This window comes from Neolamprologus brichardi, chromosome 11 (assembly GCF_056152115.1).
Source record: "Neolamprologus brichardi isolate AB-2024 chromosome 11, ASM5615211v1, whole genome shotgun sequence".
NCBI lineage: Eukaryota > Metazoa > Chordata > Actinopteri > Cichliformes > Cichlidae > Neolamprologus > Neolamprologus brichardi.
In genome coordinates, this window is record NC_142114.1 from 23,476,738 (window position 1) to 23,492,297 (window position 15,560).

At 39.0% G+C, this 15,560-nt stretch overlaps 1 protein-coding gene across 1 annotated transcript in view; it reads left to right on the forward strand.

The window, feature by feature from the left end:
* plekhf2 (pleckstrin homology and FYVE domain containing 2) overlaps positions 1-10,080 on the forward strand; it is a 34,357-nt gene extending 24,277 nt beyond the window's left edge. Inside the window, exon 2 of the mRNA XM_006791754.3 lies at positions 2,980-10,080. Within this exon, the coding sequence (XP_006791817.1) occupies positions 2,991-3,728 (738 nt within the window). The 5' untranslated portion in view covers positions 2,980-2,990 and the 3' untranslated portion in view covers positions 3,729-10,080. The remainder of the gene's footprint in view (positions 1-2,979) is intronic.
* Positions 10,081-15,560: the final 5,480 nt, after the last annotated feature.

A 15,560-nucleotide genomic window follows, 5' to 3' on the forward strand; every position in this document is an offset into this window, starting at 1 on the left:
GAGAAAAATCATTAGAAGAATCTTGACCTGTTTGCAAGATGACATTTCACTTAAATGACAAATAACTGAAACTGAAATGTCTCACTATATTAAATCATTATAGTGACCATACCATTAAACCGTCATGACATATTATGCCTTCAGAGTTCTTTTGTTTGCTCCCGGCTGTGTTCCTGTCTTTGCTCATGAAAGCTGTCATTTATCACTGCAGAGCAAAGAAAGCTCTTTCTTCTTGTAGCATTTTCTGTGCATTTTTCAGTCTGTTTCATCCCACTCTGTCTCACTTTGATTACTGGGTTGGGAGCCTGCAGCCTGTATTTATGCCGCTATCTCTCACCAGAACCTTTTGCTCTTTGTGCCTTCAACTGTCTGCTGATGGGAGTTGGTCCCCGGGCTGCCTTGGCAGTGGGAAATGAGCCCTCGCTAACAGGGTTGACGTTTCAGCAACCCCTCTGTCCTCTACGAGGCTTTTCTGTCGCAGTTCACTCCCTCACTCAGGGTTATTAGTGTGCAGATCACTAGGGAGCCCGGCCCAAGCTGCACTGGCATCTCCTGGCTAATTAGCATCGTTTCTTGCACTGTGGTTTTATTTGGTTGTTTGTATTTTTTTTTCTTTGTCTGAAAAAGTCTGAAATCAAGAGTGCAGTCACACCTAAACTTTGGTTTCTATATGTTACAGTTAGTTTAGTTATGCAGTTTGTTCAAGTTCAGTCCACCCACTTACCAACAAACAAGTGTCTAGGAGCTTATTTGTTGCAGAGTCACAGAAACGTTCAAATAATGAAGTTTGGGAAGTTTAGAAGGGACATTGTGTAGCTTTGCCTGTGTTTAAAAATGATCAAATTTCAGGAATATTTTAAGAAATGTTGGTTCTAGACCCTCAAATGTGGTGAAGTTGGGTGCCGGTTTAGCTCATTGGGATGAGCAGGCGACCATATGCCACATGTCTGAGAGCGGGTTCCTGTCCGACCTGCAGCCCCTTCGCCGCATGTCTTCTCCTGTCTCTCTTTTGTTCCACTTTCTTGTCAGTCTTCGCTATATCTACCCAAAAAAACTAGAAAGGCCCAAAATAATTTTAAAAAATGTGGTGTGTTTTTACACTTTTGTTTTGTATGAATGTTAATGTAATATTACTGACCATTTCATCACTGAATCATTAGTCTCTGAGAAACTTGCTAATATCTCCAGTTTAAAAACAAAACATTATTAAAGAAATAGTAATAATAAGCAGAAGGGTGGAGCAAATAATTGTGTTTAAATTTGTTAGTCAGGTTTAATAAGGCTGATTGGAAAGCACCGGAAAAAGGGGGGAAAAAAAGCAAAACAAAATATACATGTATGGGTGTTCACAGCAGTGGGAAGGATTAAAAAGGAAACCGCATCCACAAGTCAAGATCGTAAGATGAATGAATCTCAGCAGGCTTTGTCTAAGTAAATAAGACTTCAGAAGTTTATCTCTCTGGTTTCACAGTATCCATGCTGCTTGTGCATGGCTTCATGTCTGTACTATAGTGTGTACTTCATCTTATCTTTTTTGAGGGCTCGACTCTGCGCTCAACCCCTAGGGCTCGCCTAGAGAGTGCCAGCATCCCTTTGTCTGTATCACCAGTGACCTTTGACCTCTTTCGCTGGGCTTTCAGCCAAAGGGAGACCCATAAGCTGTGCTGTTATCTGGGTCACATCAGAGAAGAGAGACCTGCTGGTGTTTGGTATTGAGTCTCAATTGAATTCTCTCTTAAAAGCTTGAGGAATGGATCCATTCAGACTGTAACCTTTACTTACAAAGGACACACAAGAAAAAATAAAACTGAGATAAAATATTGTTCAAAAATGCTGGTTCATGTTCAGGAATTGAAGAGTTAAAAAGAAGAGGCAAAAAAGGGGCACATCGGGTAAACTATTTATTTATGTGTCACCCTGCGGGAGAGATGGCTCGTTTTTACCTACATTTGAATTGTGGGATAATATTATGTAGGCTAAATGTATTTTATGTGAAGACATTGCCCGCACATTCAGTTATTCAGTGTTGTTTCAGTTTGTAGTTTGGGACTTACCAGCTTTTCTTTCTTTTTTTCATTTATTTCTTTATTTTTGTAATGTTAATGTCCAGTGGGTTGTTTGCTACACCTAGTGGCTAATTATTTTTTTATGCCACAATCACCAGAAGTCGTAACAAATAAATTGGATATTTAGTATTTATTGCTGACAGATGAAGTGTGACTGATCAATCTGTTTAATTTGTTAATGGATGAGGTGCTATCTCTTGCTGTACGAGATGAAGGCATGGGAGTCTGGCAGTATGGAAAATTGGATTTTATATGATTTTTGTATTTGGCAAATGTCACTGTCAATTAAATATAACATGTGCTAAAGACTATACGTTTATCAGCCAATGTGATTATCGCATTGCTATTCGAAGTGACATTTTACAATATAGATGCCAGTCTTAAGCACAGACAGCTTAAGTGTAAAATCAGATCATGTGGCACTAAACCAACACGTGACAGATGAGATCAGTGAAGTTACCAGGGAAAGTGGAACAGTGATTCATTGCACTGTGGTTCTTCATTAGAAAGAAATACAGACACTGGCAGGAAATGCGCTACTACAAACACAGATATGCCAGTATAACTTAAGAACAGGGTGAGAGAGATTGTTTTAATGGTTTCTACTCCCCTCTGTATTTACAGTATTATGCTGTCAGTAAACAGGATCAGTATAATCAGTTTATGGCTTTATTTGCTCTGCGGTGACTCAGATGGGCATAAAAATAAGTCCTGAAAATATTACTTTTCTTGCAAGTCTGCTATATTTTAATAAGATGTTGATAAAAATGTAATTAGTCAAGGCTTGCTGGTCTCGTTTTCAAACTAGAAACTTTCAGAATTGCTTATTTAGCTGTGTTGCTCGATTTAAAAAAACAAAACAAAAAAATCCCCAATGTTTGTTCTCAACTTTCTTCTGTTTGTTTTCCTCCAGGTGAGGTGAAGATGGTGGACCGGCTTGCGAACAGCGAGGCCAACTCCAAGCGGATTGCGGTGGTTGAGAGCTGCTTCGGCGCTGCAGGTCAGCCACTGGCCATCCCAGGCCGTGTGCTGATTGGTGAGGGTGTTCTCACTAAACTCTGCCGCAAGAAGCCAAAGGCACGGCAGTTCTTCCTCTTCAACGACATCCTGGTTTATGGTAACATCGTCATTCAGAAGAAGAAGTACAATAAGCAGCACATCATCCCTCTGGAGAGCGTCACCATCGACACAGTGCCAGATGAAGGCGATCTGCGCAATGGCTGGCTCATCAAGACGCCCACCAAGTCTTTCGCTGTGTATGCTGCTACTGCCACCGAGAAGTCCGAATGGATGAACCACATAGGGAAATGTGTCGGAGACTTGCTGCAGAAGAGCGGCAAGTCCCCTACAGGAGAGCACGCGGCTGTATGGGTGCCCGACTCAGAGGCATCTGTGTGCATGCGCTGCAAGAAGGTGAAGTTCACGCCAGTCAGCCGCCGCCACCACTGCAGGAAATGTGGATATGTGGTCTGTGGGCCATGCTCAGAGAAGAAGTACCTCCTTCCTAGCCAGTCGTCCAAACCAGTTCGTGTCTGCGAGCACTGCTACGATCAGCTGACATCGGTAAACCAGGCGCGCTCAGACTCCATCACTCGGCCGGGGTCAAAGTTCCACAGCAACAACCTCTCGGACGATGACGACGATGACGACAGCAGTGACTGAGGAAGGTCCGATCCTCCCAACGGTCTGTCCATCTCTCTGCCGTGGAGGAAGTACTCTGCTGATTACATTTTTTGTTTTCCATCCTTGTGATTGAATCATGATCCACCAAGAGAGGAATTCTGGATTAATTCATTAATTCACTTCGGAGTTCTGGTCTCATCTACAAACCAAAATGTTTTACCCTTTTCTGTGAATCCAGCAGGGATAAATACTTTCCTGAACACAGTGATTAATCAGTCACTTGAGAAACTGCCTGGGTGACCAGCAGCACTTTGAGATAAAGTTTTGACTGTTCATCACAGCCCTTCTCCCTTCCCTCTTAATTAGCTTCAGTTAGTCACTACAGAAAACAAAGGTGCTAATGAGAGACTTGCCCTCTGCTCTATACTCAGCTTAAGTTAATTTCGTCTTCTTTCTTTTTGTCTTTCTTTCTTATTTTTGTCCGTGCTCTCTCTCCATGGACATAAACAAGGTAACTGCTTGTAATTTCTGCAGGGAAAAGCAAATGTTTGGGCTGTAGCCTCTGTCTTTGGTTTTCTTTCAGGTATTTCACCAAACAGGACTTTATTATAACAGAATTCTGCACTATTTTTGTAAATTGGACTCCAGCAAAATGAAAAGTTTCCCTTTTATAAATATATATTGTGCTAAACCCAGAGCTTTTTCTAATCTACTATAGCTGCTTTTGACAAATCAACTAAAGCTTGTCTCACGGTGAGCGATTGTTTCTCTTTTAACAACCACGTATGAGTTTTCTTAGAGGCTGGCCCCAAGCTTACTCTGCCTTCTTCTATACCCTCACATAGTGCCTTGTAGAAAACTCAGCTTAGCCTTCAGCAAGCAGAAAGGTTAGTAGATAATAAAACAAGACTGCAAAAAACAGCGACTTCATGATAGGTTGACTCTGAAACACATTATAGAGGGTAGGGATGTTGTTTGGTTTTGTGTGAAGACCAGGGCGATTATAGACCAGGGATCAGATGGGAACGGTTCAATTTGTTCCTAGAAACACTTGAAAGTCACTTAAACCAGCCATCCAATCTTGTAAGGGCAGTCACTGGCTTTTCCATTTAGCTGCTAGTGGGCAATTTTTCACTAGAGGAATTAACTAATTGCCTTGTTTCCACATTGTGTTAAAAACCAGAGGATGAATGGAAAGTATTGGTGATCAACATTCTCTCTCTCACACACACACACACACACACACATCTTTCAACAGATGGCTTGTGTGGACCTGTGTTCCAGACGAGGCTGATTGAACGCTAGTTGAGAGGTTGCTTTAGACCTTGTGAAAATCTTTCATAGCCGACCATGGCTGGGAAATCTAGTTAGACTTCTATCAAACACCCCATTGCTGATCAAACAATCTAAAGTTTACCTTCAGAAATAAATAACTAGCCAGCCAAATATACTCTGATTCTGAATATTGATTGAATAAAGCACACATTACTTTGCAGTGCTGGGCTGATATGTTCATTTGTTCCCAAAAAGCTGTTGCACTGACCCCGCCTGTGAGTAATTATACAGCATTTCCCACATATTTTAATTCCATTTTTGCTCCATTGTCCATCCATGCTAAACAATACCCTTCATAAAGGGCCCTTTTGGAAATATTTTAATCAGCAAGTACCCTGTGATACATAAGTAATTGAGCGTTACAATCACCTGCATCTCCAATGAGTCTTTCATCCTCTTTAACTGCAAGGCCCTGTTCTGCTCTGCAGTTGAGCTCAGAGTTTGAGACACAAAAAGCATTACAGCTTCTAGCAACCGTAGTTCTAGGGTTTGCAGCAGAAGATCTCCAGTTGTCAGATGGAGTACAGGACAGTGATGCTAGAATCCACTGAAACAAGAACTCAAGCAGAGTAATGACCTCCAAGTCCAACACAATGCCAAGATGGCCAAAATAGCGTCTTGAGTAACGTGAGATTAGAAGGCCTTTGGGACTGAACTTTTAAAATAAGGTCATGGTGTTATCAGACTGCAAAAATAAAATCTGCTAAACCAAGTTGCAAAATATTCTTGTGGGGCTGTTAAGTCTCTGCTATAACTTTAATGTCACATTATAACAAAAGACAAAAATTGGTAAAACATGAAGTTGCTAGAGTGGGTAAAGACAAAGAATTGAAGTTTTTTGCACCTGGTTGGGTTTTGTTAGCTGTAGGTTATTTTTATCTTTTTGTTATACAAACGGATCCGATTAATGTAATACCTCACAAAGAGGTAGCAGTAGTTTGGATTTTTTTTTCGATACGATTGTTTAACACTCAGCTAATGCCTCCAGTGAATGACTGAATGAATGAAATGAAATGAAATGCAGTAATAAGGAAGTTTTAGGGCCTGGTGTGTGTTTTTCTTTTCTTGCACAACTGTGTGTGAACCATAGGTTGTGAAATTCCTACCTGCTCAGCAGCTTAGCAGGTTTTCTGGAATGAACATCAGGAAATCGGCATGTTGTCTTCCTGTCACTTGCCCTTTACTGTGCTGCTCTTTTACGTCAGAGGGAAATACTGTGTCATAAAACAAACACACCTCTTTTGAACTCTGCCAACGCAAGCGACCATAACAGTCTGTCCATCTTTCTTTCCTTCCTTCCTTCCTTCCTTGTGTACTTGCTTCCTTTTTCAGTACCATCACTTCTCCATGGAAACCACAGCTTGTAGATCATGTGACACAGTGTGTGTGAATTAAGTCATGTGATTGGGTACTGAACGAGGAACTGAAAAAAAAAACTCCTTTGGGGAATTGACTACCTTCTACAGCCTGCAGAGAACTCCGGTTCAGTTCGCTTACCAGACGTTCATGTTATCAGTTTCAGTGTGAGTTTCTGTTCTCAGTGAGTCCTGTGAAGAGTTTCATTCCTCAGACTAACATTTTCAAATAAACAGCACTCAAAGTTGACTCTGAACTCCGCAGGATCATTAATTTCTGGGTATTTATGGCCCAAACTTGTACTCAGATACTCATCAGTCTGCTTCTCTGCTGTATGCACTCTGCTGGCTCATTCTGTGCTGTTGGAGGTCTCAGGATTGTCACTATTTGTAAAAGTGCACTTGTAGCATCTAAACCAAGACTGAGTTAGGATTCTCGTCTGTCCTGTTTCCCTGCGTCACTGCATGTCTGCTTAGAAAATCCAACATTTTTATCAGATTGACGCATCACGCTTCACATTGACGGGCGTTTACAGTATTCTTAAGAAAAGATTTAGCAACTCTGGAATATTGACGGGAATGTTTTCTCAGTCACATTAGAAACACAAGACATGCAGTGCATGACAGCCATGTCATCTGCCAGGAATGCATTAGAATGCCAGGCATTTTGCCTATTGACAACTCGACTGAACGAGTAATCTTAACATATTGTATGAACCTGTCGAAGTGTGAAAGCAGGACATCAGCAGCTTGGATGAGACCTTTTTTTTATTGTTTTAAATGAGCTACAGAGTGTAAAGGTCACCATAAAGTCAGCGTAGACTGCTGCATTGATTTCACTAAAGTGCATCTGTTTGATCGGCTGACTGAAAAAGTCAAAACACCTCCTACGGGGACAGCCTGTGACACCCAGCTCCAACCAAGCAGACTCTCACTCACGTGAGACTTCATTTTCACAGACGGGTGAAAGTGTGAACTTGTATTTTGGAAGTTTTCTTCTCGTTAAATAGAGCACACTAACTGCATCAGGATATTTGGAATGAAACTCCTCATAGGTGTTTGTTTAAAACAAAAGACATGGGATAAGATGTACATGAGCACACTGCAGTCAGGACTAGAAACCGAAACCACAGAAGTGATTTTACTTTTATCTGAGATCAAACGGGATTTGGAAAACAAGTTTGCGTTGCTTCTAACAAAAGCTGAACCTTTACCTTTATGTCCAACACCTCTGAGTGTCTACAGATGATTTCCTTCATTGTGACTTTCTTTCTACACAGATATACAGTAACAGTACAGCATTAAGCATCTCAGTAAACCAGCAGAACAGGAAGAAGAAAGGGATCATTTTCTTGTTATGATCTTATAGGTTAAACTTTCTGGTAATGTTATAGCGATAAGAGAAATGACCATGTTAATGATCACTAACCAGCTGTCCTTTATACTCACTGTGGCGGTGGTGCTCACGGAGAGACGATGACGTCACTGTCGAATCCAGAAGCACAAAGTCCGGCCTCAGGTTTGCTGTGGATTGCACTCAACAAAGTCGGCACATGGATTCTGATCCAGGTTGTTACCATATACTGTCAGATCCACAGCGACTGGACATTTTCAAATGAATCCTCATGTTATTTTAAGCCTGTTGATTTTTGTACATTTGTACAGATTTGGGTTCTTTGGGTTGTAATGTTTTTGTTGTACAGTTCTCATAAGTTTCTGAAATGACGCTGTCTCAAGTCTTTTTGTGCTCAGCCCTCCTCTTCGTCCTGTCTGTCACATGTCATCAGCATCTGCAGCTTTGTAATACAGTTAAAAAACAGATGGGAACGTTTTGATGGCCACCATGCAGCCATGTGTGTTTTAAGAGATCCTGCTCCTCAGGAAAGGCAACAGCAGCCGGCAAATATTAAATGCCCGGTTCAAAGACACCTAGTTCCTGTGTTTTTGGGGGGGTTATATGCACTTAAACGGGTCACAACGCTGATTTCTTGGTAGTAAAACTTCTAGTATACAGTACAAAACTAAGGATTGCAATATGTACTTGGTTTTAAATGTCTCATTCCACAGTTTGACTAAAATTGAATCATTTTTTTTCCACCTCCCAACCTCCCAAACATATTGACCAAGAGAAATGACACAGTCTGATGCAGACGTACAAAAACCCGATGAGTCATTACTCCCCCCCACAAGATTGTCTGTACAGTGTGATCCTGCTGCAGAGTGAACCATGAACATAAAAACATCTAAATCTTGGCTGATTGAGAATGTTACACTTAACTGGCTTTTATATTTTTTTTCCCCACTTTTCCATCTGGACAGAACTTTTGTGCTGTAAATTACAGTGTCCAGCTGTTTGCGTGTTCACACTGTGAGCAACATGTCTGACAGGTGGCGCTGTTTGCGTTGATTGTAGATTGAGGGGTTCTGATTACTTCTCCAAGCATTGATTAAGAAAATGTCACATGTAAACAAATCACACATGTAATTGTTTTGATTTTTAGAGGATTTTTTTTTTTTCTTTTTCTTAAATGGCCCAATAGTGAAACTAATGCAGGGAAGGGCATGTTAATAACAAATAAATAAAATAAAAATAAAACCTTCAACTGAAAGAGTGAATATAATGTGTGTTACTTGTGACTTTTTTTTTTTAAGCTGATCACTCTGCTGCATTCAGGCGATGTGCTTGTATTCAAAACTCTAAAATTATCTCAAGCATGTGACCTTTATGTTGTGTTTATAGGTCGTGAACTGGCAAAGCAGTGGAAAAGTCACTGGAGGCTGTAAATAATAGTCTAAACCTAACATCTAGTATTTGATCTTGATAGTAGCATGGATTTGCAGCTGGAAGCTGTGCAGAAAATTGATTCATTATTATGATTTTTCTCGGCTTTTTCCAGCACATTTCATCCTTCAGTGGCTGTAAGAACAGCTGAGCCAGCCACAACGCTGCAGGGATAATTAAAGCTCAAAATCTACTTTTTTTTTGGACAATTTTCTGTAAGTCTGACACATATGGGTCTATCAGGATAGTGTGGACTCACTCTCTACACATGTCCAAACTTAAGCGCAAAATATGACAGAAAGACAGTCTTTGAGTCCAGAGGTAAAATACTAAGGCTATAAAGATATAAAAAGGAGAAAAGTGAATGCTTTTATTTTGAAAATACGGGCCGATAATTTTTATATTCAGCCAGTAAACTAACATGTGGTGACTGAATGCTGCTCAGTTCAGCTCATGTCGCTCACAGTATGAACCACTTGGTTGAGGGTGGTGATGTTTTCAGGTGTGGGATAATATCCGCAAGTGAATCGGAGAAGAGCTGCAGATCTTGAGCTTCATACATTTTCCTTAGGAGCCGACTTGGGACAGCTGAAAAAGATCTCATTGCTTCTTGTGATTTAGGTTTTGTTGTACAAATGTTTTCTGTTGCTGTTTGATTTCATTGTTGGTTTTATTTCCTAGTTTTGCGGGTAATCTTAATTCTCTAAAAAGGGCTTAAATCAGAATGTAACCCGGCATATCTTCTTCATACTAATTCTTTAAGAATTGCTTTAGTATCTCTTATATAAATGATGTAACGGTTAAAATTCAAATATTGTCCTGTGTTGTCTTTATTTGACCTCTTTCTGGGAAAAAATAAGAGGGTCATCTTGTGAAAATAGATTTCATGATTATTAAACGTGATTTTTGCACTAACAAATGCAACTGAGGTTGATTTCATCTTTAAAAGTGTGTTACTGTTGAGTGTGTCTTTTTTTTCAGTTATGTAGTTATTAAAGAAAACTTGGTATGAAAATCCCAGCAGTAAGAAATAAAAGCTCATCTTCACAGCCATGACAAACAGGAAAACCAAAGAAACGTAAACAGCTCGAACTAAGTGTACTGTGGTTAACTGAGTTCCTGATTAAGATCAAAAGCTGCACAGAGAAATCAAACACCCTATACACTCCTGGAAACTAAAGGGCAGAGTAAACATGCCCAAAAGAAGTCAGAAGAGCTGAAGACACATTTCTCATATTCTATGACTCGTCGTATTAATTAATTTTTACACGCTTTTTCCATTAGTGGTTTTGTCAGGAAGGGGTTAAAAAAAATCTGCCAAACAAAACATCTGGAGTCACCGTGGCGACACCTTGTGTATAAGGAGCACGCAAAGTAGCTTCATTGTGTTAACCCCTTTAATTAGCTCTTATACCAACATATTAAGTAAGTTGGTATGAAATTTTAATTACACTATAATACTTTAACGTAGTCAAATGAAATATTTATAGATTATTCACTAGATATTGTAGAAATATTACATCAATATGTATGTAAAATGCCTTATAACCTTATAACATTTGTTATAACACTAGTGTTTAGTACAAATGTCATGCAGTAATCTAAAAATAAATATATTTCTGTGGGTCAGTACTGGAAACAAACCGGCAACTTGTGGGTAACGTGTGGACACTCTTGTTACTTTTAGTCTAATTTAAAAGCATGGGTAACATAAAAATGGTCACATCCATTGTGATGTCACCTACTGGCTTTGGACACCATATTTGGCCACTGCCTCGGTTGACAAGCTGCATTCACAAATTGTGTCAGTGCAGCAGAGTTTAATCAGCTGAGTAGCTGACAGACTAATAAAATGCTAGTTTTTAACTCACCAAATCCTGGATGGTGTTTACTATACAGTGTGCTGTAGTATAAGTCAGATAATACATTAAAAATGGCACTGAAAGGCTCCCAGCAGCACACACATCATACAGTTTAATGACTGAGGGTCGTGGATGAAGCCTAGCAGAAGCTGATTGACTCCAGATGTCTGTTTGGATGCCTGTCGGTCCACACCCCTGATGCAATTACCCAGCTGTGAAAAGTAATCACCCCAGGCAGAGTTGTAATCCATAGAAGTCAAAACACATTTGACTTTTTGCTTAACCTTTTAATGCTGTACAGTTGGACATTTTAACATAGGAGCCTATTATGATCGACCCCCTTTTGGGGCTTTCCACTAGTGGCCGATAGAGGAACTGCAGTTGTTGTCACTTTGCATAGACTTCATCTCTCAGCCTGGAGGTGGCCTGTGCTTAAAAGTAAAGATTGATTGTTCGATGTCTAAATCACAGTTGGCAGTGGCTTTTAAGTGTAACTTGCCGAGATTCCTGACTTCAGGAGTCCTCTCACAAATTGTGACAGTAACAACAAGCTGTTTATAAGTTATAATGATCTAACAATGCTTGACATGTTTCCGTCCTTTAGTTTTAGCGATTTGTATGCAAACCTTTTAGTTTTTTAATGTTTAATTATAGCACAGTTCTTATTTGTGGCCTCAGTTTGTACACTTAGTCCAAATTTGGTTCCAGTTAGATAAAGCATTTAAAATTACTGATCTGATTTATCCTCACAGGCCATCCATCGCTGTCACTGCTTCTGTCGACTGCCTTTACAAACTATGAAAGGATCATGTGAAAACAGTGGGGCAGGAGTCAGTCAGCAGATTATTCAGCCAAAACTGTAGCTTTCCACAGTTTTCCATTGCTGTTCTGAGTGTAAATTAAAGAGTTGTCTTGCCAGCTAGTTTCAGTTCATTTTTATTTATGCAATGCTATTTCACAACAGGCATTTTTAATTCCCTGTACACTGTAAAGACCTAACAATATTATAGAGAGAAACCTAACAATTCCCTTTAGGCAAACACTCACAGTAAGACGGTGAAACCTCTGGGAAAACCAGGCTCATCATCCCTTGTGAAGAAAAAGTGTAGTTAGAAAAGCACATAGAAAAACAATAAAGCAGCAGGCTGATGTGGCCAAGGATACGTGCAAAAAAGGTACAGCAAGAAAAGGAAAACTTTAATACATGCAACAGTGGCTTATGCACACTTTTCATTAAAGCCACCATAACTTGAAAATACTTTCAATTCAGCTATAAAACATCCACAGCAAACACACACTACCATGTGGATTACCTGTCATGCTGCACAACTCCAGAGAATTACAAATCCTTCACAGTCATTCGAGGAAATCTGACAGAGTTTAGTGCAACATTTAATAATCTGGTAGAGATTAGGTTCAGCCACAACAACCACTGGTGTGTAAGTTGTGTTTGTGTTAGTCTCTACTAAGGAAAGGACAGGGGAGACACAGTCAGCAGGGAACCTTCTCACAGTGCTTGCAAGTTATGATGACATTTTTCAATTGTGGGCTTAAGACATTATGTTTTCATTGAAGCATTCTGAGGATGGTTCGCAAATGTTGTTGAGGTGCAGAATATAAACAGTTTAAAAAGTACCACAATCACCTGCAGCAGTTTAAATATGTGTTGGGGACATTAGTTAATTTTAACACAATGAAGTTATATCAAATTGTTACCCAGAGCTATCAGAATAATAGCTTTTCTCCAAAGCATAGGGTTAGGGTGTGGAGCTAAAGTTGGAGTCATCATTCTGAATGTCAGCATCCTGAAACTTGTGTCCATAATGTGCCCATTAGATTGCCTGATATTTGGTGATTAATGGTCCTCAGACAATATAATGTAGTTTTTGATTAATTCATGGTGACTCTTTATCTTTAGTACTACACCAATAGCATATTGCATAATTTTGGGAAATTAAGCTTGTTATGACGCAGGCCAAAATTTATATATCTGATATTATTTTAGTGTGGGACTGATTATTTCTCCCTCTGTGTTAGCCCAGTGATGTGACTGTGATTGTCCAGGGTGTACCTCACCTCTCTTCCTAAATTAGCTGTGATAGGCACTAGCACTCTGTTACCCATATTAGATAAATGATTAAAAAAGGCATGGATATACTGATGATATTTCAAATATTGAACATGTAGAATATCATTTTCAAAGCTTTCTTATTAGGGTTGTCTGTTTTACAGTCTTCATATAAACTAAAGCCACAGCAGGAGCCAATCAGCAGCTTTATGTTAAATTTTAAAGGAACGTAGTTTGCAGGCTTCATACAGTTAGAAAAGTCTTTAATCCCATGATGCTATAGGAGATGTAAGTGTGTGAAGGAATAATGAATAAATTATGATATGTTAAAATATCTGTCAAACACACACAACTTCTTTATCAAAGCAAATCTCAGAAGTACCAAAACAAAGAGTTCAGGTGTTTAATATTTATTAAATACAGTCAAAGGTATCAGACGTTTTCAGCACTGCCACTGCTGGATGTGTAATATGTTAATGAAGATGGCACACAGCTGAAAAGTAAAGCTCAGGATGAGACGACTCAAAGAAAAATGTTTTATCTATATGAAAAAGTTTGATCAGCAGAAAAAAGTCAAAAATAGTGTGTAAAATATCATCACTAGATGAGAGTAGGTTGCAGATTACAATCAACTGAGTACTGTTTTCTTACTCCTCCCAATTTGAGCATAAGTCTAGCTATGGTGGCTTCTGTAGGATACACAACTCTGGCTGATGTTTATCTGTATTGAGTGTAAGCTATCACTCTGTGTTTACCTGAGTCGGTGTCCTTTTCTTTTTACTCTGAAGGAGGCTGTAAAACTGAGAAAAGAGTTCAATACGAGTCAATGAGTCAGTGATGGTAACATGTGCTTGATGACAGTGATACTGAGGTGAGTTGTTGAGAATATTCTGAAGTTTTCTGTCTTTAATTGCTGCAGTTTTTGCTACTGTTAGCTGCTGTTAGCCTCTGTTAGCTGCTGTTAGCCAGCATTACTGAAACATTCTTTGTAGTGGCTATAATATTTGTGTGTCAAAAACTGTTTATCAAAGGTGTTGTTTTTAGGACACATGAGCCGAACATTAACTCCCATAATATTAATTTATACTCTCTTCCCTGCTGTCCAAAAAAAGAAAGGGTCGCACATTTAATCTGCTGACAATATGCAACTGCCACAATATCAGGAATAAGTGAGCATGTTTATGCATGTTTTCATGCATTAGTCCCCTGATTTCAGTTTAGAAGATGGGGCTTGTTGTGAGGAGATATGTTTTTTGTATACTCATGAGTATAATGCTCTTTTTTGGATTAAAATCCTATTAAATACCCTTAAGAGTTTAGGTTTTTTAAAAATGCTAAACCTTATCTGTGTTTAAGTAATACTATTTACATTATTTGAAAATAAAAAAGTAAATAATTCACATTTAATAGATTTAAGTATAATTTAGTTGTTGATTTTTTAGAATAAAATACTCACTACAGTAAAATAAAATGTGCATAATGTGAAAATTATAATAACTCAGTGTTGCTAGAACTGCACTAAACAAAATTGAAGGTATTCCAGTATTTAAATTTTCACAAAGCCCTGCATGAAAAGCATGTTTGTGCATCAAGCACACACTTTACGTACAAAAATGAAAATGAAACAGCAAAAGGTGACAGAAAATGCACTGACTGGTTCTGAAAAAGGAACCTGCCCAACTTTAATCACCATGACAATGATTTTTACTGATGTGCATACTCAAAAATACTACACCAACATATTTTTTTTATGTAAACTATGCACTGTAAGATATATAATGTAGCAAAAAATAATTATTTTATCAGAACCAACATTATTATATTAAATGGCACCTGGACCTCTGTATAGAAATGACATGCACTATGTGAAAGGTAGAGCCAAGGATGAGACACAAGATATTTTTAGAATCAAACATGGTCATATTCATATCTCATCTAAAACATGATTGAACTGAGGATCAAAAGGAATTTAATGCTCAAGCAGCAGGGGTGCCAGAGCTTGTCTGCCAAAGGGTCCATTATGGTCCATTGGATGCCTTTGCAAAGAGTGAAAATTACAGAGAAAGAGGGCATAATTTTTGGACTGTACTTTGCACCTGGAGAGCACTCTGCAGCAAGTCATTATTAATGGATCATGTCAGAGTGGTTGTCCAAACTGCTTATTTTTTCTGAGGCAGAAGTTTGAACAACTGTCACTTTTGCAGCTGTCTGAATCAAAGCGCTGAGCCCGCCGTGCATCTGTAATTTACAAAAGCAGATTACACTGATGTGGTAAAAGTGAAAGACTTTTGAAATTTCACATTTTTCTTGAGTCATTTCATGCAGTTCACCCTCTGAAGAAAGTTTACAAGTTAAACATTACAAGTTAAAAGTCATTTTAAAAAACTGTGATGTGAAAAAAAAAGAAGATTAACGCCCTCAAAAACGCTCTGCTACTCGTTCCCCAATTTACGTGCTGCATTGAATGCA